Source organism: Mustelus asterias, unplaced genomic scaffold (genome assembly GCF_964213995.1).
Source record: "Mustelus asterias unplaced genomic scaffold, sMusAst1.hap1.1 HAP1_SCAFFOLD_650, whole genome shotgun sequence".
Classification (NCBI taxonomy): domain Eukaryota; kingdom Metazoa; phylum Chordata; class Chondrichthyes; order Carcharhiniformes; family Triakidae; genus Mustelus; species Mustelus asterias.
The window spans coordinates 48790-72143 of record NW_027590599.1 but is presented as its reverse complement, the minus strand read 5'-3'; the positions used below and the strand labels follow the sequence as shown (position 1 = coordinate 72143).

The window sequence follows — 23354 nt, the reverse complement described above, 5'->3', positions numbered from 1 at the left end:
TGCGGCCGAACCAACGTTCTATACATCTGCAACATCAGACCCCAACTCTTATACTCTATGCCCCGTCCTATAAAGGCAAGCATGCCATATGCCTTCTTCACCACCTTCTCCACCTGTGACGTCACCTTCAAAGATCTGTGGACTTGCACACCCAGGTCCCTCTGCATCTCTACACCCTTTATGGTTCTTCCATTTATCGTGTAGCTCCTCCCTACATTATTCCCACCAAAATGCATCACTTCGCATTTATCAGGATTGAACTCCATCTGCCATTTCCTTGCCCAAATTTCCAGCCTATCTATATCCTTCTGTAGCCTCTGACAATGTTCCTCACTATCTGCAAGTCCTGCCAGTTTTGTGTCGTCCGCAAACTTACTGATCACCCCAGTTACTCCTTCTTCCAGATCATTTATATAAATCACAAACAGCAGAGGTCCCAATACAGAGCCCTGCGGTACACCACTAGTCACAGGCCTCCAGCCGGAAAAAGACCCTTCCACTACCACCCTCTGTCTTCTATGACCAAGCCAGTTCTCCACCCATCTAGCCACCTCCCCCTTTATCCCATGAGATCCAACCTTTTTCACTAGCCTACCATGAGGGACTTTGTCAAACGCTTTACTAAAGTCCATATAGACAACATCCACGGCCCTTCCTTTGTCAACCATTTTGGTCACTTCTTCAAAAAACACCACCAGGTTAGTGAGGCATGACCTCCCTCTCACAAAACCATGCTGACTATCGTTAATGAGTTTATTCCTTTCTAAATGCGCATACATCCTATCTCTAAGAATCTTCTCCAAAAAATTCCCCACCACGGACGTCAAGCTCACCGGCCTATAATTACCCGGGTTATCCTTCCTACCCTTCTTAAATAACGGGACCACATTGGCTATCCTCCAATCCTCTGGGACCTCACCTGTGTCCAGTGACGAGACAAAGATTTGCGTCAGAGGCCCAACGATTTCACCTCTCGTCTCCCTGAGCAGCCTTGGATAGATTCCATCAGGCCCTGGGGATTTGTCAGTCTTTATATTCTCTAACAAACCTAACACTTCCTCCTTTGTAATGGAGATTTTTTCCAACGGTTCAACACTCCCCTCAGAGACACTCCCAGTCAACACTTCCCTCTCCTTTGTGAATACCGACGCAAAGTATTCATTTAGGATCTCCCCTACTTCTTTGGGCTCCAAGCATAAGTCCCCACTTTTGTCCCTGAGAGGTCCAATTTTTTCCCTAACAACCCTTTTGTTCCTAACGTATGAATAAAATGCCTTGGGATTCTCCTTAATCCTGTCTGCCAAGAACATTTCGTGACCCCTTTTTGCTCTTCTAATTCCCCGTTTGAGTACTTTCCTACTTTCATTGTACTCCTCCAGAGTTCCCTCCGTTTTTAGCTGCTTGGACCTAACATACACCTCTCTTTTCTTTTTGACCAGTCCCTCAATTTCCCTGGTTATCCACGGTTCTCTAATCCTACCCTTCCTATCCTTCTTTTTTACAGGCACATGCTTGTCCTGTAGCACTAACAACCGTTCCTTAAAAGACTGCCACATACCAGATGTGGATTTACCCTCAAACAACCTCTCCCAATCAAGAAATGCGCATACATCCTATCTCTAAGAATCTTCTCCAACAACTTCCCCACCACGGACGTCAAGCTCACCGGCCTATAATTACCCGCGTTATCCTTCCTACCCTTCTTAAATAACGGGACCACATTGGCTATCTCGCCAGGCCCAGGAGCAGGTTCACGAGGAGGTCGGCATCCCGACCCGCCCCTCTCCGCACCAGGTGCCCGTAGATCAGGAGTGTGGGACTGAAGTGCAAACAGATCATCAATAAGAGGTGTTTGAGGAAACCAAAAAGGGTGTGCAGCCTAAAACACACAACGTAGACATGGTCCACGGACTGCACGAGGCCACAGAAATACAAATTTCCTTTGTACTTTGATTTTTGTTCGGGCTGTTCCCCTCCTTTTGGGGAGCTGCCCCCTTTACTTTGTCCTGATTTAAGTTGAGTTTGTTTATTTGGTTTGACCTAAAAAGAGGCCAAAGCCTAGACCCCCCCTCCCGGGTCAGGTGCCCCACAGGTTGTGCCGTCTCACGGAAGTGTCCTCCGTGCCTTTTTCCACCTCGCTGAGGCGTTTCCTGTACGGGCTGCTGCTGCACACCTTCCACTACCGCATCCTCGCCTGTCGCCCGGATACACCTTGGCAGGCCTTGTTGCCGCCGGGCGGCGGAGGTCCCCAGGGGAGGTACCTCTACGGAGGGATCTCCCCCAATTATCTCAGGGACCTGGGGTGGACGGTGCTGCACGCAGCAGTGCCGTGCAACCGTAGGTTTTTCCGGTACACGGGCTCCCGAGACTGCCCTTTCTGTGGCCTCGTGGAGTCCGTGGACCATGTCTACGTTCTGTGTTTTAGGCTGCACACCCTTTTTTGGTTTCCTCAAACACCTCTTATTGATGTTTTGTTTGCACTTCAGTCCCACGCTCCTGATCTACGGGCACCTGGTGCGGAGAGGGGCGGGTCGGGATGCCGACCTCCTCGTGAACCTGCTCCTGGGCCTGGCGAGACGCGCCATCAATAGGTCCAGGCAGCGGGCGATCGACGGGGCCGTCCACCCCGACTGTCTGCCCCTCTACCGCGGCTACATTCGCGGCCAGGTGTCCTTGGAGAGGGAGCATGCGGTGTCCACGGGCGCGGTTGACACCTTCCGCGACCGCTGGGCGCCGCAGGGGCTGGGGTGTATTATCGACCCCGATAATCACCTTTTGGTTTGACGTTTTAAGTTTCCTTTCGACTTTGATTTTGGTTCGGGCTGTTCCCCCCTTCCTTTTGGGGAGCCGCCCCTTTTACTTTGTCCCTAAGTTAATTTGAGTTCGTTTACTTGATTGGTGCCGAAAGAGCTATCGAAAGAGTTGGGTAATTGGTTCAATTGTTGTTATTGATTCTGGAATAATTGCTGTCAGCTGAGTGTGGGCTGTGTGTATAAAAGGTGTCGCTTGGTGCCTGAAGGGATGGTTCAGTTGTTTGGGATGATGGGGGATTTTGGAGTGAGGGGTTTCTTCCCAGTGCTTGTGTTAGTTGGAGCTGTTTGTTGCTCTGATACTTGGCAACAGTTTCCAGGCCACAGGTTTCCATGGATAATAGTCAAAGCCACCCCTAGGCCTCAGACATTCCCTCCTCCTGGGCCTCCCTTTGATTCCCATTTCCGTGTGTCTGAGGGTCAAGGTGTGTCTCCAGTGCAGAGTGTGAGGGTGCAGTGTGGAGAGGACAAGCTGCTGCTCAGGGTCCAGCTGGATTTATTTGGAACCAGGCACCTGGTTAAAGCTGCTGATCTGACCCTGGGGACAGCAGGTTGTCGGCCAACCAGGATCTACTCTCAGAACCACACTGTCCTCTTTGACTATGGACTCCATGAGTGTGGCAGCAGATTGCAGGTAATGTGAATCCTCAAACTCTGCCTCTGAGCTGGGGCTGTAGGTTGTTCCCCACTCTTCACTCCAGCACTGGGTGAGATGTCATTGATATTGAGGAGATAGCTGTCTCCTGCTTTATAAACCCCAAACTAGCTTTCTATTCAGGATTGTACTTTACTTTCTCTGGTCTGAGTCTCTCCAACCCCATTGTTCTGGAAGCTTCTCTTTGCTTCCTCCAAGCTGTTCCTAGTTTGAAGATTTTTACAGTTTGATTTCCCCTCATTCAGATCAACTCAACTGAGGGTTGAGTTTCAGTCCAATTTAGTCCAAATGGGTTGAGTCTGAATGAAATGGGATTTGAGATGGATTGGACGAAATAAGAACTCCACACTTCCCACTTTCCCAGTCATTGGAATAAATGGGGTTCTGATTCCAAACTGTTCTATTTCCATGCTCCAGATTACTGACAACTTGTGGCTCATTTTCCTGTTAACTGAAGCTTTCATTGAACCACTTCCCTGTTAATTGATTCTGGTCTTGTGCTAATCATCTCTCCTTGCAGGAAGGGATGAGGTTGCATAGCAACACTGCTAACCAGATAAGGCCCTTCTGCCTGTTCCCCAGTCATTAAGATCAAGACTGAGCTTCCCACAGCCTCCATGTTCCTGTCCTCACAACATGATTCCCTCAATGGCCAAAAATAAATGCCTCTGTCCTGAATATCCTCTGAGTGACCATTCCCAGCCCTCTGGGGCTGGAGAGAATTCCAAAGATTCATCAGCTGCTGAAGGAAATTCGTCGTCACATAAATCCTAAATGACTGACCCCTGACTTGAGAAGACTCCCTGCTAACACACTCCAGCTTGGGAGAAGCAGCCTCTTCACACTGACCCTGTCAATCCTGCTGAAGAATTGTTTTAATGAGATGAGTTCATTGTTAACCCCAGTGTAGAACATTCTCATTTCAGATCAGTTTTTCATTCCTTAAGCTGCTGTCTTTCAGATGACTGGAGATTTCCTGATCTACAGCACCCACCTGAGCCACAGCCCAGAGTATCATGGATCTGTTATTGTGAGAACCAATGGAGTGGTCGTTCCCATTGAGTGTCGTTATTTTAGGTGAGAATCTTTACTCGATTGTCAATAAGATCTCCAGCTGCTAGTGACCTCTGACCTTGTCCTAAAATGCCTGCACTGTCTTTCCAGGAAGGGCAATGTGAGCAGTAACCCCATCAAGCCCACCTGGATCCCATTCAGCTCCACCAGGTCTGGAGAAGGGCATCTGTCATTCTCTCTGCGCCTAATGAATGGTATGTGATGGGTGGATGGGGAGTGATTTCCTGTCCTCACTCACTGGGAGTTACACCCACTGTCTCCAACCCTTGTCCTCTTGTACTTCAGGTGACTGGCTTACAGAGCGCACTTCGACTGTCTACTACCTGGGTGAGCTCATTCACATTGAGGCCTCTGTTTCAATGAGCAACCACATGGTCCTGAAGCTCTACATTGACCGCTGTGTAGCGACATTGAGGCCAGACAAGGACTCCAGCCCGAGATACAGCATCATTGACTACAATGGGTAAGGAGCTCTGCTTTCTCCAGCTGCTCCCATCTCAATGGCTTCTCTGGATTCACTTCTTGTCCCTTTTTCCATCTTTCTTCAGCTGCCTCCTGGACAGCAAAGCTGAGGACTCCTTTTCAACCTTTGTGTTGCCAGGAGATGAGCGGGAGCCGGACAAGCTCCGCTTTGACCTGGATGCCTTCCGTTTCTTTGGAGATGAGCGTTCCTTGGTAAGAGGAAGCTGCTCATTGGGGTCTCCATGTTGGGAGGGAGTCACTAAATAACCACTTGTGTTGAATGTGTCCCTCAGATTTTTATCACCTGTCACCTGAAAGTTGTTCCAGTGGATCGGAGAGATTCCAGGAACAAAGCTTGTACTTTGCTGAAGATGCAGAATGTGTAAGTTTCCCCCTCTCTCCCTCAGGGATGTGTTTGTGTGGAGAAGTGATGCACAACCTGGTTGACTGATTTCTCTTGTTTAGCTGGACCCCATTGGAGGAATCGAGCTTTGACATTTGTGCCTGTTGCCATGTGGGGAACTGTGGGGCCACAAGGGATTTGGGATTTGGATCCAGAGGAAGGAGAGATCTTGTAGTTGAAGCTGGTAGGACATTGATCCTCTAGATGTGGGAGCTTCCCCCTTTCCCCTCTCTAACTGGAATGGTTGATATTGCAGAGAGTGAAGCTGGATTGAAGTGGGAGGCTGAGGCCTCACTTGGACCCCTGCTCATTCTGGATACTGATGGGACCAACCTGGCAACAGCCTCCCTGAATGAGGCTGAGGGAAAGATACAGGAGAGGTCTCCAGGGGGTGAGTTGGCTGACTGCTGGTTTCCATTTCCCCCTCAGTGGTAGCTTCAGTAACCATTGGTTTCTCATTGCTTTGTAGGTGTGGAGTCTGAGGTGGTCCTGATTGTGACCCTGACTGTGACAGCTGTCTCTCTGATCTCTGCTTCATTGATCACCTTGTTCCTGTACAGGAAACACAAACAAACTCTGTTCAACCAGTCATCAAATGATCAATAAAGAACTGTGCTTGTTTCCAGTGTCTGGGAGCTGATTGGTCAATGCATCCTCCATGTTAGTTTGATGGCTTCATGGAACTAATGGCTGGGGTGAGCCAGTCCCAGCCCAGAACTGGGCCTGCTGAATGATTGGTTTACTGAGGGTTGAGAGAGAAACACTAACTCTCTGGATTTGATGGGGCTGCTGCTGGTTTTCTGCCTGTTTCAGAGCCAAGTTTGGGGGAGGGGGTGTGATCAGGTCTGGGGATGTCCTTGTGGGGCTGAGCCTGGCTGCTGTGGCTGTTTCCTGGTGCTGCCTCCTTCTCTCCAATGGTGACGTTCACCCCATGGAGAGGGGCAGATCACTAAAGCAGCTGTCCTCCCTGGCTGCCTAACTCTGCATCACTTTCACTGAGTGAACAGAGATGAGGAATTGACCTGGGAGAATGTTCTACTGGTCAAGCTGGCTGAGTCCTATTGTGTAGGTGCCGGCGTTGGACTGGGGTGAACACAGTAAGAGTTTTAACAACACCAGCTTAAAGTCCAACAGGTTTATTTGGTAGCAAATACCTCTGCTCTTTGTGATTTTTATTAATGACTTAGAGGAGGGGGCTGAATGGTGGATCAGTAAATTTGCTGATGACACCAAGATTGGTGGAGTAGTGGATGAGGTGAAGGGCTGTTGTAGGCTGCAAAGAGACATAGATAGGATGCAAAGCTGGGCTGAAAAATGGCAAATGGAGTTTAACCCTGATAAATGTGAGTTGATTCATTTTGGTAGGACTAATTTAAATGTTGAATACAGGGTCAAAGGTCGGGTTCTGAAGACTGGAGGAAGAGAGATATCTTGGGGTCTATATCCACAGATCTCTAAAGGTTGCCACTCGGGTGGATAGAGCTGTGAAGAAGGCCTATAGTGTGTTAGCTTTTATTAACAGGGGGTTGGAGTTTAAGAGCCGTGGGGTTATGCTGCAACTGTACAGGACCTTGGTGAGACCACATTTGGAATATTGTGTGCAGTTCTGGTCACCTCACTATAAGAAGGATGTGGAAGCGCTGGAAAGAGTGCAGAGGAGATTTACCAGGATGCTGCTTGGTTTGGAGGGTAGGTCTTGTGAGGAAAGGTTGAGGGGGCTCGGGCTGTTCTCTCTGGAGTGGAGGAGGCTGAGGGGAGACTTAATAGTGGTTTATAAAATGATGAAGGGGATAGATAGAGTGAACGTTCAAAGACTATTTCCTCGGGTGGATGGAGCTATTACTAAGGGGCATAACTATAGTGTTCATGGTGGGAGATATAAGAAGGATATCAGAGGTAGGTTTTTTACACAGTGGTTGGGGTGTGGAATGGACTGCCTGCAGTGATAGTGGAGTCAGACACTTTAGGAACATTTAAGCGGTTATTGGATAGGCACATGGAGCACACCAGGATGATGGGGAGTGGGATAGCTTGATCTTGGTTTCAGATAATGCTCGGCACAACATCGTGGGCCGAAGGGCCTGTTCTGTGCTGTACTGTTCTATAAGCTTTTGGAGCGCTGCTCCTTCGTTAGATGGAGTGGAAATGTGCTCTCAAACAGTGCACAGAGACACAAAATTAAGTTACAGAATACTGATTAGAATGTGAATCCCTACAACCAGCCAGGTCTTAAAGATACAGACAATGTGGGTGGAGGGAGATTTAAGCACAGGTTAAAGACATGTGTATTGTCTCCAGACAGGACAGCCTGCAAGTCCAGGAGGCAAGCTGTGGGGGTTACTGATAATGTGACGTAAATCCAACATCCTGGTTTGGGCTGTCCTCATGTGTGCAGAACTTGGCTATCAGTTTCTGCTCAGTGACTCTGTGCTGTCGTGTGTTGTGAAGGCCGCCTTGGAGAACGCTTACCTGAAGATCTGAGGCTGGATGCCCATGACTGCTGAAGTGCTCCCCCACAGGAAGAGAACAGTCTTGCCTGGTGATTGTTGAGTGGTGTTCATTCATCCGTTGTCGCAGCGTCTGCATGATTTTCCCAATATACCATGCCTTGGGACATCCTTTCCTGCAGCGTATCAGGTCGACAATGTTGGCTGAGTTGCAAGAGTAGGTACCATGTGCCTGGTAGATGGTGTTCTCACGTGAGATGATGGCATCTATGTCGATGATCCGGCATGTTTTGCAGAGGTTGCTGTGGCAGGGTTGTGTGGTGGCAGGGTTGTGTGGTGTCGTGGTCACTGTTAGCCTGCAGGATGGGTAGTTTGCTGTGGACAATGGTCTGTTTGAGGTTGTGCGGTTGTTTGAAGGAAAGGTGTGGGGACGGCCTCGGCGAGATGTTCGTCTTCATCAATGACATGTTGAAGGCTCCGGAGGAGATGCCGTAGCTTCTCCGTTCCGGGGAAGTACTGGACGACGAAGGGTACTCTGTCCACCGTGTCCCGTGTTTGTCTTCTGAGGAGGTCGGTGTGGTTTTTCACTGGCACGTCGCAACTGTCCATCGAGGAGTCGAGTGCCATATCCTATTCTTATGAGGGCATCTTTCAGCGTCTGGAGGTGTCTGTTGCGATCCTCCTCATCCGAGCAGATCCTGTGTATTCGGAGGGCTTGTCCGTAGAGGATGGCTTCTTTAACGTGTTTAGGGTGGAAGCTGGAGAAGTGGAGCATGAGGTTATCCGTGGGCTTGCGGTACAGTGAGGTGCTGAGGTGACCGTCCTTAATGGAGATGCGTGTGTCCAAGAATGCAACAGATTCCAGAGAGTAGTCCATGGTGAGTCTGATGGTGGGATGGAGCTTGTTGATGTCGTCATAGAGTTGTTTCAGTGATTGTTCACCATGACTCCAAAGGAAGATAATGTCATCGATGTATCTAGTGTATAGCATCGGTTGCAGGTCCTGTGCGGTGAAGAAGTCTTGTTTGAACCGGTGCATGAAGATGTTGGCATATTGAGGTGCGAATTTGGTCCCCATGGCTGTTCTGTGTGTCTGGATGAAGAACTGGTTGTTGAAGGTGAAGATCTTGTGGTCCAGGATGAAGCGGATGAGTTGTAAAATTGCATCTGGAAACTGGCAGTTGACAGCATTGAGTACTGAGGCAGTTGCAGCAATGCCATCATCGTGGGGGATGCTGGTGTAGAGTGCCGAGACATCCATTGTGACGAGGAGTGCTCCTGGTTCAACTGCTCCTACACAAACTCAACGCACATCCAAGTGTTGCAACAAAAGCTGGGGGTTCTTTGTATAAATGGGTTTCAAGATGCCTTCGACATAGCCGGAGAGGTTCTCGCACAGGGTTCCATTGCCTGAAACGATGGGACGGCCGGGTGTGTTTGCCTTGTGTATCTTTGGGGGCAGTAGAGATCTCCAACGCGTCGAGAGCACGGAGGGTGCTTCGAAGGTCCGTCTCAAAGGTTTTGATCAGTGTTGAGTTGACAGGTGTGTTCTTTGGTCGGATCTGTGGGTAACTGTCTGTAGTGTTCCTCGTTGTTCAGTTGTCGGTACACTCCTTTGCAGTCATCCTTTCTGTTCAGTATGCCGATGGCCCCTCCTTTGTCTGCTGGTTTGATAATGTTGCGGTTGGTCTTGAGAGCGTGGATGGCGTTGCGTTGTGCTTGGGTGATGTTCGGTGCTGTCTTGTGAGTGCGGCTGATGAATTTGGTGTTGATGCACCTCCTGATGGCTTGGACATGTCAAGTCGAGGGCAGCGGCCTTCCGGAGGAGTCCAATTTGACTCTTTCCTCTTCGGTTGCACTGCGGATCTCTCTGTCTGCTGTTCCGGTTCATTGGCTGTCTCATTGTGTTTGCTGTTGGCCTCTTGGGGTTTGTGGAAGAACTCCTGCAGCCTCATTCGCCTGATGAATTCCTCAGTGTCCGCTGCGAGACTGGGGTCTATTTTGATAGTGGGGCAAAAGTTGAGCCCTCGGCTGAGAACTTCGATTTCATCTGGCTGAAGTGAGTAGTCTGACAAGTTGACAATAGACTTCCCTGCAGTGGTACTGTTTTCAACTGTGGTACCGGGGGAGGCTTGGTTGCTGCTGGTGGTGATGCCGAGTTTCTCAAGTTTCCTGTTCTCGGTGTGCATGTAGATGGTGTAGTTCCTTTGTCTCGTCTGCTTGGCAGAGTTCCGCAGCTGGTTTGCGTCCTGAGTGCAAGTTGACAATATGGACTCTATCTTGGTTTCCAGGCTGTGGCGTTTGCTGTAGAGCTGGTGTTTGAGGTATTTGAGGAGGGTGAGAGAGGTGCGACTGCCAAGTCTCTCAGCGTAGTCTGTGTTATAGGTTGACCTGAGTGGGTTGTTGATCCGTAGTCCTTTCGGTATCTTGTCTGCTTTCTTGCATGTTTGTAGAAACTTGATGTCTATGTCGATATGCGCGATCTTCTTGGAAATCCTCTCCACTTAGATGTGCCGGATCATCGACACAGATGCCATCATCTCACGTGAGAACACCATCTACCAGGTACACGGTACCTACTCTTACAACTCAGCCAACGTTGTCTACCCTATATGCTGCAGGAAAGGATGTCCCGAGGCATGGTACATTGGGGAAACCATGCAGACACTACGACAACGGTTGAATGAACACCACTCGACAATCACCAGGCAAGACTGTTCTCTTCCTGTGGGGGAGCACTTCAGCAGTCACGGGCATTCGGCCTCTGATCTTCGGGTAAGCGTTCTCCAAGGTGGCCTTCATGACACACGACAGCACAGAGTGGCTGAGCAGAAACTGATACCCAAGTTCCGCACACATGAGAACGGCCTAAACCAGGATGTTGGATTTATGTCACATTATCAGTAACCCCCACAGCTTGCCTCCTGGACTTGCAGGCTGTCCTGTCTGGAGACGATACACATCTCTTTTTAACCTGTGCTTAATGCTCCCTCCACCCACATTGTCTGTCTGTATCTTTAAGACCTGGCTGGCTGTAGGGATTCGCATTCTAATCAGTATTCTGTAACTTGATTTTGTGTCTCTGTGCCCTGTTTGAGAGCACATTTCCACTCCATCTGACGAAGGAGCAGCGCTCCGAAAGCTGATGGCATTTGCTACCAAATAAACCTGGACTTTTAAGCTGGTGTTGTTAAAACTCTTACTGAGTCCTATTGGACATATCTGCTGGACTGTCTGTGACATGTTGAGGGAGAAAACTACCTGGCCTCATCCTCCCCAATCTCCCTGCCACAGATACATCTGCCCATTACAGCTTTGGTTCAAGTGTCCATCCACAGTCCCTTCACACGGCCCATTGCTGTGTGACATTAGCACTGTGCTCAATGTGAGATTTACAAATCTAGCAATTCTTCTGGTGTGAGCACTGTCTGCATGCCTCACAGTGGAAGCAGCCTGCAGGACAACACTAAGCAATCTCCCAACCAATGGATCAGATCAACGCCCTATAGGCTGACTCTGGTATCAGACAGATATACAACAAACAGGCTCTTCAGCCCAACTTGCAAATGGGACTAGTTCAGTTTAGGAAACCTGGTTGTCGATGGACCAGTGTTTGTCCCATATCCCTCTAAACCTTTCCCATCCACGTACCTGTCACATGTCTTTGAAATGTTGTAATTAGAAAGAAACATAGAAACCCTACAGTGCAGAAGGAGGCCATTCGGCCCATCTAGTCTGCACCGACCACAATCCCACCCAGGCCCTACCCCCACATATTTTACCCTCTAATCCCTCTAACCTACGCATCCCAGGACTCTTGGGGGCAATTTTTAACCTGGCCAATCAACCTAACACGCACATCTGTGGACTGTGGGAGGAAACCGGAGCACCCGGAGGAAACCCACGCAGACACGAGGAGAATGTGCAAACTCCACACAGACAGTGACAGTACCCATCTCCCGTGGTAGCTCATTCCATACACTCCACCCTCTGTGGGGAAAGGTTGCTCCTACTCTGGGGGAAAAGACCTTGCCTTGCCTATTTCCCCCTTGTGATTTTTAATGAACTTTCAATGTCACACCTAATCCTCCCAGGCACCCCTGTCTGTTTCACAAGGCTCCCACAGCCCTACCATTAAGCCAACAAGGAGAGACAGCAACACTGGTGCCTTAGAAGGCTGTGTCCTCAGCCCCTTACTTTACTCAGGCAGCATGGTGGCACAGTGGTTAGCAATGTGCCTCATGGTGCCAGATTCAATTCTGGCCTCAGGTGAGAGTGTGTGTGGAGTTTGCACATTCTCCCACAGTCCAATGGCGTGTGGTTTTGGTTGACTGGCCATGCTAAATTGCCTCTTGGCCCCCCTGCCTGTAACAGGGTAAATATGCAAGGTTCTGGGGTTAGGGCCTGGGTGGGATTGTTGTCAGTGCAAGCCTGATGGGCTGAATGTGAGGTAATGCATTTTGGAAGATCTAATACAGATAGGAAATATACAGTAAATGGCAGAAACATTGATGGGCAAAGGGATCTGGGTGTACAGGTACTCTGGTCACTGAAAGTGGCAATGCAGGTGGAGAAAGTCAAGAAGGCATACGGCATGCTTGCCTTCATAGGCCAGGGCATTGAGTTTAAAAATTGGCAAGTCATGTTGCAGCTTTATAGAACCTTAGTGTGGTGAACCATCGTTGGTTCCCACTGGATAGTGCTGAGCCAGGGGCTGGCCAGTACTACAAGGATGTACATATGTTACTGTTGGATTGTGCTATTGTTGCTGTTGGGGTTAGGGTGGGGTTGTTACACCTTTGTACTGTAGTGTTGTGGCACATCCCAGTTGGCCTCCGCCTCCTGGGAGAGGTATAAGAGTCCCTGCTCTGGCCGGGACCCCTTCAGTCTGGGATAGTGTATATAATTACTGGCAGCTTCATTACAGTAAATAAAAGCCTTTCATTTACCGAGCTTCAGGCCTCGTGTTTGAGTAGCGCATCACTGAGTTAGGCCGCACTTGGAATATAATGTTAAATTCTGGTTGCCACACTACTAGAAGGATGTGGAGGCTTTGGAGAGGGTACAGAAAAGATTTACCAGGATTTTGCCTGTTATGGAGGGCATTAGCTACGAGGAGAAGTTGGAGAAACTTGGTTTGTTCTCACTGGAACGACAGAGGTTGAGGGGCGACCTGATAGAAGTCTACAAGATTGAGAAGCCTGGATAGTGTGGATAGTCAGAAGCTTTTTCCCAGGGTGGCAGAGTCAGTTATTCGGGGACACAGGTTTAAGGTGCGAGGGGCAAGGTTTAAAGGACATGTATGAGGCAGATTTTTTACAGAGTAGTGAGGGCCTGGAACTCACTGCCGGGGGAAGTAGTGGAAGCGGATACGGGAGTGACTTCTAAGGGGGGTCTTGACAAATACATGACTAGGATGGGAATAAAGGGATATGGTCCCCGAAAGGGTAGGGGGTTTTAGTTCACTCGGGCAGCATAGTCGGTGCAGGCTTGGAGGGCCGAAGGGCCTGTTCCTGTGCTGTAATGTTCTTTGAATGGACTCCTTCTGCATTGTTGGAATTCTATACTCCTTATACCTACAGCTGTGACAAAATTTCTCTCTCCCACCCCCCAAATGACTCCATTTTGACATTTGCTAATGACGCTGCTGTAGGGGGTTAGAGCTCAAACCATGAGAGCGCAGGGAAGAGAATTGGTGACAGCAATCTCTCCATGTCAGTAAAACTGAGGAGAGAGTCATCGACTTCAAGAAGTGTAGTGGAGGACATGCCCCTGTCTACATCAACAGGAGTCAAGTGGGAATGCTCGAGAGCTTCAAGTTTCTAGGTGTTCAGATCCAGTCTCCTCCCCCCACTTTGGGGCAGAGAATTCCATTCTCTCAGAAGGAATTTCTACACTGTTTTAAATGGCCAGCCCTTTATCTTGGAGCTATGTCACCTTGCTCCAGATTCTCCTACGAGTGAAAACATCTCACTATCTCCCCTGTGAAGCCCCCTCAGCATCTTGTATATTTGAATAAGGGTCACCCTCACTCTTCCAAACTCCCAAGGAATAGAGGCCCAGAATACTTAATCTCGCTTGATAAGACAAACTTCTGATCCCAAGAATTTAGCCTGGTGAATCTCCTTTTGGACTGCCTTTTAAGGTTACTCACTCTCCTTTTTTTAGGAAAGGTGACCAGAATTGTATGTAGTATTCCAGGTGAGGCCTCCCCAACACCCTGTACAATTGTAACACATCCTCCCTATTTTTAAACTCCAACCCCTTTGCAATAATGGCCAAAATGCCATTTGCCTTAACTACTTGTTGAGCCTGCCTGCTAGCTTTTTGATTCATGCACTACAACACCCAGATCCCTCTGTACTTCTCTCGCCTGCAGTCTCTCTCCAATCTGCCTTTTCATTCCTCCTACTGAAGTGCATGACCTCACACTTCCCCACATGAAACGCCTTTTGCCCAGTCACCCAATCTATCTCTATCCTGCTGCAGAATCACCATCTCCTCATCACAACCTGCCCTTCCACCTATCTTATCCGCTAATTTAGACACCTCACATTCTGTTCCTTCCTCCAGGTCATTAATGCAAATAGTGAACAATTGTGGGCCAAGAACTGATCCCTGCGGTACTCCACTGGTTATATCTTTCCTCTCTGACAAGGACCCATTTATTCCAACTCTGTTTTCTATGTGACAGCCAGTTTTCAACCCATGCGAACACACTCCCTTCAATTCCATGGGGTTGATAAATTCTGATGCCTGCTTTACCAGAACACAGCAAGCTTTGATAGTTTAACACATCGTTTGGACACAATGCCTGATGTAAAACTGCATGTTGCTATTAACTCAGATATGTTTTCGAGACTTTTTTTTGCATTTCCAATTCTTTATTCTGCACACATTTTCAGATGTAGAGCAGCAATGTGACAGAATGGTGATAAATACGCAGACACAGAGTTGAACATAGAATCCCGACAGTGCAGAAGGAGACCATCGAGTTTGCACCGACTCTCTGACAGAGCATCTTAGCCAGCCCCCTCCCTCTCCCCTTCACAACATTTAAGAAGCATTTAGAGGAACGCTGCAAACACCATTGCAAACAACACGATGGAGGAAAATGTGACTGGAATTGTGCATGCATCATCACACAGGGCACTGCATCCAGAAGTAGCTCCTGTTTCACCTTACTGAGTTAGTGGAAAAGTGTAGCAAAATACCCTGTCATTTTTCACAGAGGAATTAGATAAGTTGTCCATGGATGTTGCCTCATGTGGCACGGTTGGTAAGGATACCGAGATTTCTATGTTCTTCTTCCAATAATGCCAACTTTAATCTCCCCTGAACAATCTGCCTCGGCAAAGCTGTTCCCTGGACAAGCTCTTTCTCAATGCAGTGTGGGTAGGAGAGTTTGATGTCCCAGCGCTGAACTGGACTGTGAACCCGTATTGTTTCCACATTTGTGCACTTTCTTCTAACAATCGGTGAGCAGTGATCACAGGAATATCCACGCCCCATATCGCCCTCCCAGGCAACAGCAGCCTGCTATCTATTACAGTTAAAGCCCAATTCTGCACAGCTTTCAGTTCTTTCCAAGTTTGGGTGATTGTTGCTTTCACAAACAATAGCTTGTTATTTTCTACAAGATGGAGCAGCAATCCCCCATCTCAGGAATCACATTTCTCAAGGTTTGCAGCAGATTCTGAAAGACGTGCTGGTTAGGGTGCATTGGCCGTGCTAAATTCTCCCTCAGTGTACCCGAACAGGTGCCGAACTATGGCGACTAGGGGATTTTTCACAGTAACTTCATTGCAGTGTGAATACAAGTGTATTTGTGACACTAATAAATACACTAACTTTAAGAACTCAGATTTTGTATCTATTAAAGATAGTTTGATCCTGTTCAGTTCTTTATTTCACAGTCCATTGCTGCTTTTGCAAAGCCTGTCTCCAACAGGAGAAACTCTCTCAAAGAAAAAAATATATGCAGTAATGAAAATTCTAATTTCAGACTGAACTCTCATTGAATACTGCTGCTTTTTCTTTTGCAAACTCCCTTACAGTGAACTTAGTGACGATTGTGGTCCTATCTCAAGGACGATGTGGTCTCTCTAAATGTGTCGCTCGATACCTGGTGTCCATGGCAGCGGCAGATCTACTGGTTATTACAGTTGATGTGATACTCAGACAGATTCCCATTGCTTACGCCGCACACTTCCTTTTTGTACAGAACATTAAATTGTGTAATATACACGGCGTCCTGCTTTATGCAATAACTGACTGTTCAGTCTGGGACACAGTTGCTTTTACCTTTGATCGATTTGTGGCAATCTGTTGCCAGAAGCTGAAAGTAAAATATTGCACAGAGAGAACGGTGACTACAGTTGTGGGAAGCGTGACGGTGCTGTTCTTATTGAAAAATACTTTCTGGTACTTTATTTTAACCAGTGAATATATACTGTTTAACGCGCCTTGGTTTTGTTACGTGTTAGACAGCTTTCTTCTTTCAAGGATATGGGGAGCAGTAGAAACAATACATTATATTTTAACTCCATTTGTCCCTTTCTTGCTGATCCTGCTGCTCAATGCGCTGACTGTTAGACACATTCTGGTGTCGAGCGGGGCCCGGAGGAGACTCCGGCTCCACAGCAGTGGGAAGAATCCCAGTGATCCCGAAATCGAGAAGCGAAGAAAATCCATCATTTTACTCTTTGTCATCTGGGGAAATTTTATCTTGCTCTGGGTGATGTTTCTGGTGAATTCTATTTGCTTGCGAATGGCCATGATGCAAGATAATGCATCAATTAGGTTGGGGGGAGGGGATTGAGACGAGATGACTGGGAGTGAGGAAGTCAGCTCGCAAAACAGAGAAGGTTTACAGACAGTGCAAGAGGGAGGATGGACGGGGGATAGAGAAGGGGAGAGCTCAGACCAAAGGATTGAGATGTGTTTAGGAACATTTAAGCGGTTATTGGATAGGCACTTGGAGCACACCAGGATGATAGGGAGTGGGATAGCTTGATCTTGGTTTCAGATAAAGCTCGGCACAACATCGTGGGCCGAAGGGCCTGTTCTGTGCTGTACTGTTCTATGTTCTATGTTTACTTTAATGCCAGGAGTATAGTGAATTAAGGGGATGAGCTCAGAGTGTGGATCGATGCCTGGAAGTGTGATGTGGTGGCCATTACGGAGACTTGGATGTCTCGGGGACAGGACTGCATACTCCAGGTGCCGGGATTCAGATGTTTCAGGAAGGACAGGGAGGGAGGCAAGAGAGGGGGTGGAGTGGCACTGCTGATCAGGGATAGTGTCACAGCTGTAGAGAAGGTGTATGCTGTGGAGGGATTGTCTACAGAGTCTCTGTGGGTGGAAGTTCGGAGTGGGAAGAGGTCGATCACTTTGCTGGGAGTTTTCTATAGGCCGCCCAATAGTAACAGGCAGGTGGAGGAGCAGATAGGGAAACAGATCCTGGAGAGATGCAGAGTTGTTGTGATGGGAGACTTTAATTTCCCAAACATAGATTGGAATACCCCTCGGGTAAGGGGATTGGATGGGGAGGAGTTCGTTGGGTGTGTTCAGGAGGGTTTCCTGACACAGCATGTGGACAAGCCTACAAGAGGAAAGGCTGTACTCGATCTGATACTGACCAATGAACCTGGACAGGTGTCAGATCTCTCAGTGGGAGAGCATCTTGGGGATAGCGATCATAACTCTATCTCCTTTATGCTTGCATTGGAAAAAGAGAGGATCAGGCAAGCGAGGAAAGCGTTTATATGGAGTAAGGGGAAATATGAAGATATAAGGCAGCAAAGTGGAAGGAGGTGTTCTCGGGGAAATGTACTGAAGAGAGGTGGCAGTTTTTCAAGGAATGTCTGTCTAGAGTTCTACAGGACAACGTTCCGAGCAGACAGGGAGGAGTTGGACGGTTAAAGGAACCGTGGTGCACGAACGCTGTGCGGGACCTAGTGGAGAAGAAAAGGAAAGCGTACAAAAGGTTCAGAGAGCTTGGCGAAGATAGGGATCTAGATGAGTATACGGCTTGTTGGAAGGGACGAAAGAAGGAAATTAGGAGAGCCAGAAGGGGTCACGAGAAGGCCTTGGCAGGTAGGATTAAGGAGAACCCTAAGGTGTTCTATAAATATGTCAAGAGTAAAAGGATGAGACGTGAAGGAATAGGGCCTATAAAAGGTGAAGGCGGGAAAATCTGTATAGAACCACTAGAAATGGCAGAGGTGCTTAATGAGTATTTTGCCTCGGTTTTCACAGAGGAGAAGGACCTGGGTGGATGTACTGCGGGCTTGCGGTGGACTGAAAAGATTGGGTATGTGGACTTTAACAAAGAGGTTGTGCTGGAATCTTTGATTGGCATCAAGATAGATAAGACGCTGGGTCCGGATGGGATGTACCCCAGGTTACTGTGGGAGGCAAGGGAAGAGATTGCAGAGCCTCTGGCGATGATCTTTGTGTCGTCGATGGAGACGGGAGAGGTGCCGGAGGATTGGAGGATTGTGGATGTGGTTCCTATTTTCAAGAAGGGGAATAGGGATAGCCCAGGACATTACTGACCGGTGAGTCTAACCTCAGTGGTTGGTAAGCTGATGGAGAAGATCCTGAGGGACAAGATTTATGAGCATTTAGAGAGGTTTAGTATGCTCAAGAATACTCAGCATGGCTTTGTCACAGGCAGATCGTGCCTTACGAGCCTGGTGGATTTCTTCGAAAATGTGACTCAACGCATTGACGAAGGGAAAGCGGTAGATGTGGTTTATATGGATTTTAGCAATGCGTTCGATAAGGACCCCGTGCAAGGCTTCTAGAAAAAGTGAGAGGGCATGGGATCCAAGGGGCTGCTGCCCTGTGGATCCAGAACTGGCTTGCCCAAAGGAACACAGTAAGAGTTTTAACAAAACCAGGTTAAAGTCCAACAGGTTTATTTGGTAGCAAATACCATTAGTTTTTGGAGCGCTGCTCCTTCGTCAGATGGAGTGGAAATGTGCTCTCAAACAGGGCACAGAGACACAAAATCAAGTTACAGAATACTGATTAAAATGCGAATCCCGACAACCAACCAGATCTTAAAGATACAGACAATGTCGATGGAGGGAGCATTAAGCACAGGTTAAAGAGATGCGTATTGTCTCCAGACAGGACAGCCTGCAAGTCCAGGAGGCAAGCTGTGGGGGTTACTGATAATGTGACATAAATCCAACATCCCGGTTTAGGCCGTCCTCATGTGTGCGGAACTTGGCTATCAGTTTCTGCTCAGCGACTCTGCGCTGTCGTTGTGGATAGTCTGGAGGGATGTCAGAAGTTACAGAGGGACATAGATAGGATGCAAGACTGGGCGGACAAGTGGCAGATGGACTTCAACCCAGATAAATGCGTAGTGGTCCATTTTGGCAGGTCAAATGGAATGAAGGAGTAAAATATAAAGGGAAAGACTCTTAGTACTGTAGAGCATCAGAAGGACCTTGGGGTCCGGGTCCATAGGACTTTAAAATCGGCCCCGCAGGTGGAGGAGGTAGTTAAGAAGGCGTATGGTGTGCTGGCCTTTATCAATCGAGGGATTGAGTTTAGGAGTCCGGGGATAATGATGCAGCTATATAAGACCCTCGTCAGACCCCACTTGGAGTACTGTGCTCAGTTCTGGTCGCCTCATTACAGGAAGGATGTGGAAAAGATTGAAAGGGTGCAGAGGAGATTTACAAGGATGTTGCCTGGATTGATTGGCATGCCTTGTGAGGATAGGCTGAGGGAGCTCGGTCTTTTCTCCTTGGAGTGACGTAGGATGAGAGGAGACCTAATAGAGGTATATAAGATGTTGAAAGGCATAGATCGGGTGGACTCTCAGAGGCTTTTTCCCAAGGTGGAAATGGCTGCTACGAGAGGACACAGGTTTAAAGTGTTGGGGGGTAGGTACAGGGGAGCAGTTCGGGGCAAGTTTTTCACTCAGAGGGTGGTGGGGGAGTGGAATCGGCTGCCGTCAGTGGTGGTGGAGGCAAACTCAATAGGGTCTTTGAAGAGTCTCTTGGATGAGTACATGGGAATTAATAGGATGGAGGGTTATAGGTAGGTCTAGAAGGTAGGGATATGTTCGGCACAACTAGTGGGGCTGAAGGGCCTGTTTTGTGCTGTAGTGTTTTCTATGTTTCTAATTAGCATTTCGGATGTCCTACAAGAAATCGGTTTCATGCTTCAGCTTTTGAGTTCTTGCACAAATACCTGCATTTATGCAGCAACTCAGAATAAATTCCGTAACGAATTGAAGTCTGTGCTGAAATATCCCATCACTCTCATCTTGAAATGTTGCTGGGGAAACAAATAGAAATTAAAACATGCCCAGAGCAAAACATCCCGCCACCGATTGCTATTTCATTGTTAGCTTCAACAAATATGCAGCAATTTGACTTCATGCAAACAACTGGATAAATCATTCCAACCTTTAACATGTTAATAAAATAAGATAAACAAACAACTTTCCACCTGGATCAAATAATCTGCTTGTTCTTTCCATATTGTGATATTTTTATTCATTTATGGGATGTGGGAGTTGCCGGCTGGACCCAGCGTTTATTGTCCATCCCTCACTGCCCCCCATTTCAGAGGGCATTTGAGAGTCACCCACACACCTGTGGATCTGAAGTCTCACGTAGGCCAGACCGGGTAAGGATGGCAGATTTCCTTCCCGAAAGGTCATTAGTGAACCAGATGGGTTTTTCCAAAAATTGACAATCATTTCATGGTCATTGTTAAACCTTTAATTCCAGATTTTTATTGAATTCAAATTTCACCAGCGGCCGTGGTGGGATTTGAACCTGAGTCTCTGGATTACAAATCTAGTGACGATACCATTGTGCCACCGCCTACCTCGGCATGTCCTTGTCGTAACGTGCCATGGAAAAGACCCAGAGGTCTCAGCTAAAAACCATCCATGTGATAACTGAGCCACGATGAGGATTGGTGATTGTTGCATTGTGTAGAACATAGAACAGAGAACATAGAACAGTACAGCACAGAACAGGCCCTTAGGCCCACGATGTTGTGCCAAGCTTTATCTGAAACCCAGATTAAGCTCTTTCCTCCCTATCATCCCGAAGTACTCCATGTGCCTATCCAATAGCTTCTTAAATGTTCCGAAAGTTTCTGACTCCACTATCCCTGCAGGCAGTCCATTCCCCACCCCAACCACTCTGAGTAAAATACCCTACCTCGGACATCCTTCCTATATCTCCCACCATGAACCCTATAGTTATGCGCCCGAGTTACCACTCCATTCACCCGAGGAAATAGTCTTTGAACGTTCACTCTATCTATCCCCTCATCATCTAATAAACATCTATCAAGTCTCCTCTCAACCTCCTCCGCTCCAAAGAGAAAAGCTCAAGTTCCCTCAACCTTTCCTCATTAGACCTACCCTCCAAACCAGGCAGCATCCTGGTAAATCTCCTCTGCACTCTTTCCAGTGTCTCCACATCCTTCTTATAGTGAGGTGACCAGAACTGCACACAATATTCCAAATGTGGACTCACCAAGATCCTGTACAGTTGCAGCATAACCCCACGGCTCTTAAACTCAAACCCCCTGTTAATGAACGCTAACACACTATAGGCCTTCTTCACAGCTCTATCCACTTGAGTGGCAACCTTCAGAGATTTATGGACATGAACCCCAAGATCTCTCTGTTCCTCCACATTCTTCAGAACCCTACCTTTGACCCTGTAATCCACATTTAAATTTGTCCTACCAAAATGAATCACCTCACATTTATCAGGGTTAAACTCCATTTGCCATTTTTCAGCCCAACTCTGCATCCTATCTATATCTCTTTGCAGCCGACAACAGCCCTCCACCTCATCCACTTCTCCACCAATCTTGGTGTCATCAGCAAATTTACTGATCCACCCTTCAGCCCCCTCCTCCAAGTCATTTATAAAAATGACAAATAGCAGAGGACCAAGCACTGATCCCTGTGGCACTCCGCTGGTAACCGGTTTCCAGTCCAAAAATTTTCCATCCACCACTACCCTCTGTCTTCTGTTAGATAGCCAGTTACCTATCCAATCGGCCAAACTTCCCTCTATCCCACACATCCTTACTTTCTTCGTAAGCCGACCATGGAGGACTTTATCAAAAGCCTGACTAAAATCCATGTATATGACATCAACTGCACTACCTTCATCTACATACTTAGTTACCTCTTCAAAAAATTCTATCAAATTTGTGAGGCAAGACTTGCCCTTCACAAATCCGTGCTGACTATCCTGGATTAAGCTGCATCTTTCTAAATGGTCGTAAATCCTATCCCTGAGGACCTTTTCCATCAACTTACCGACCACCGAAGTAAGACTAACCGGCCTATAATTACCAGGGTCATTTCTATTCCCTTTCTTAAACAGAGGAACAACATTCGCCACTCTCCAGTCCTCTGGCACCACCCCCGTGGACAGTGAGGACGCAAAGATTAATGCCAAATGCTCTGCTATCTCATCCCTTGCCTCCCAAAGACTCCTAGGATATATTTCATCAGGCCCAGGGGACTTATCAACTTTCAGTTTTTTCAAAATTGCTAGTACATCTTCCCTCCGAACATCTACTTCCTCCAGCCTATCAGCCTGTGACACCCTCTCTTCCTCAAAAACATGGCCCTCTCCTTGGTGAACACTGAAGAAAAGTGTTCATTCATCACCTCTCCTATCTCTACTGACTCCATGCACAAATTCCCACTGCCGTTCGTGACCTCACCTCACCCAACTCCAACCTCACCCTAGTCATTCTTTTATTCCTCACATAAAAACCCTTGGGGTTTTCCTTGATCCGACCCGCCAAGGACTTCTCATGCCCCCTCCTACCTCTCCTGAGCCCCTTTTTCAGCTCATTTCTTGCTAACTTGTAACCCTCCATCGAGCCAACTGAACCTTGTTTTCTCAACCTTACATATGCTTCCTTCTTCCTCTTGACAAGACATTCCACCTCTTTTGTGAACCATGGTTCCCTCACTCGGCCATTTCCTCTCTGCCTGGCAGGGACATACCTATCAAGGACATGCAGTATTTGTTCCTTGAAAAAGTTCCACTTTTCATTCGTGCCTTTCCCTGACAATTTTTGTTCCCATCCTATGCTTCCTAATTCCCGCCTGATTGCATCATAATTACCCCTCCCCCAATTGTAAACTATGCCCTGCCGCATGGCCCTCTCCCTCTCCATTGCAATAACAAAAGACACCGAATTGTGGTCACTATCTCCAAAGTGCTCTCCCACAACCAAATCTAACACTTGGCCCGGTTCATTTCCCATTACCAAATCCAATGTGGCCCCACCTCTTGTCGGCTTATCCACATATTGTGTCAGGAATCCCTCCTGCACACACTGCACAAAAACTGCCCCATCCGAACTATTCGACCTATAAAGGCTCCAATCAATATTTGGAAAGTTAAAGTCCCCCATGACAACTACCCTGTGACCCCCACACCTATCCATAATCTGCTTAGCAATTTCTTGCTCCACATCTC

The 23354-nt window shown here is 47.8% G+C and overlaps 1 protein-coding gene across 1 annotated transcript; it reads left to right on the top strand.

Moving 5' to 3' along the window:
• The first annotated feature begins 3042 nt into the window (after positions 1-3042).
• Positions 3043-6010, top strand: LOC144487215 (zona pellucida sperm-binding protein 3-like). The gene is made up of 8 exons (XM_078205288.1): positions 3043-3444; positions 4427-4542; positions 4630-4733; positions 4825-5002; positions 5088-5214; positions 5295-5383; positions 5467-5588; positions 5874-6010. The coding sequence occupies exons 1-8, from the start codon at positions 3043-3045 to the stop codon at positions 6008-6010; spliced, it is 1275 nt and encodes a 424-aa protein (XP_078061414.1).
• Positions 6011-23354: the final 17344 nt, after the last annotated feature.

Coding starts and splice junctions, on each gene's coding strand:
- LOC144487215 (XM_078205288.1), top strand. CDS start 3,043: ATGGGGGATTTTGGAGTGAGGGGTTTCTTCCCAGTGCTTGTGTTAGTT. Junction 4,543..4,629: donor ATTGAGTGTCGTTATTTTAG/GTGAGAATCTTT, acceptor CTGTCTTTCCAG/GAAGGGCAATGTGAGCAGTA. Junction 5,384..5,466: donor TTGCTGAAGATGCAGAATGT/GTAAGTTTCCCC, acceptor TCTCTTGTTTAG/CTGGACCCCATTGGAGGAAT.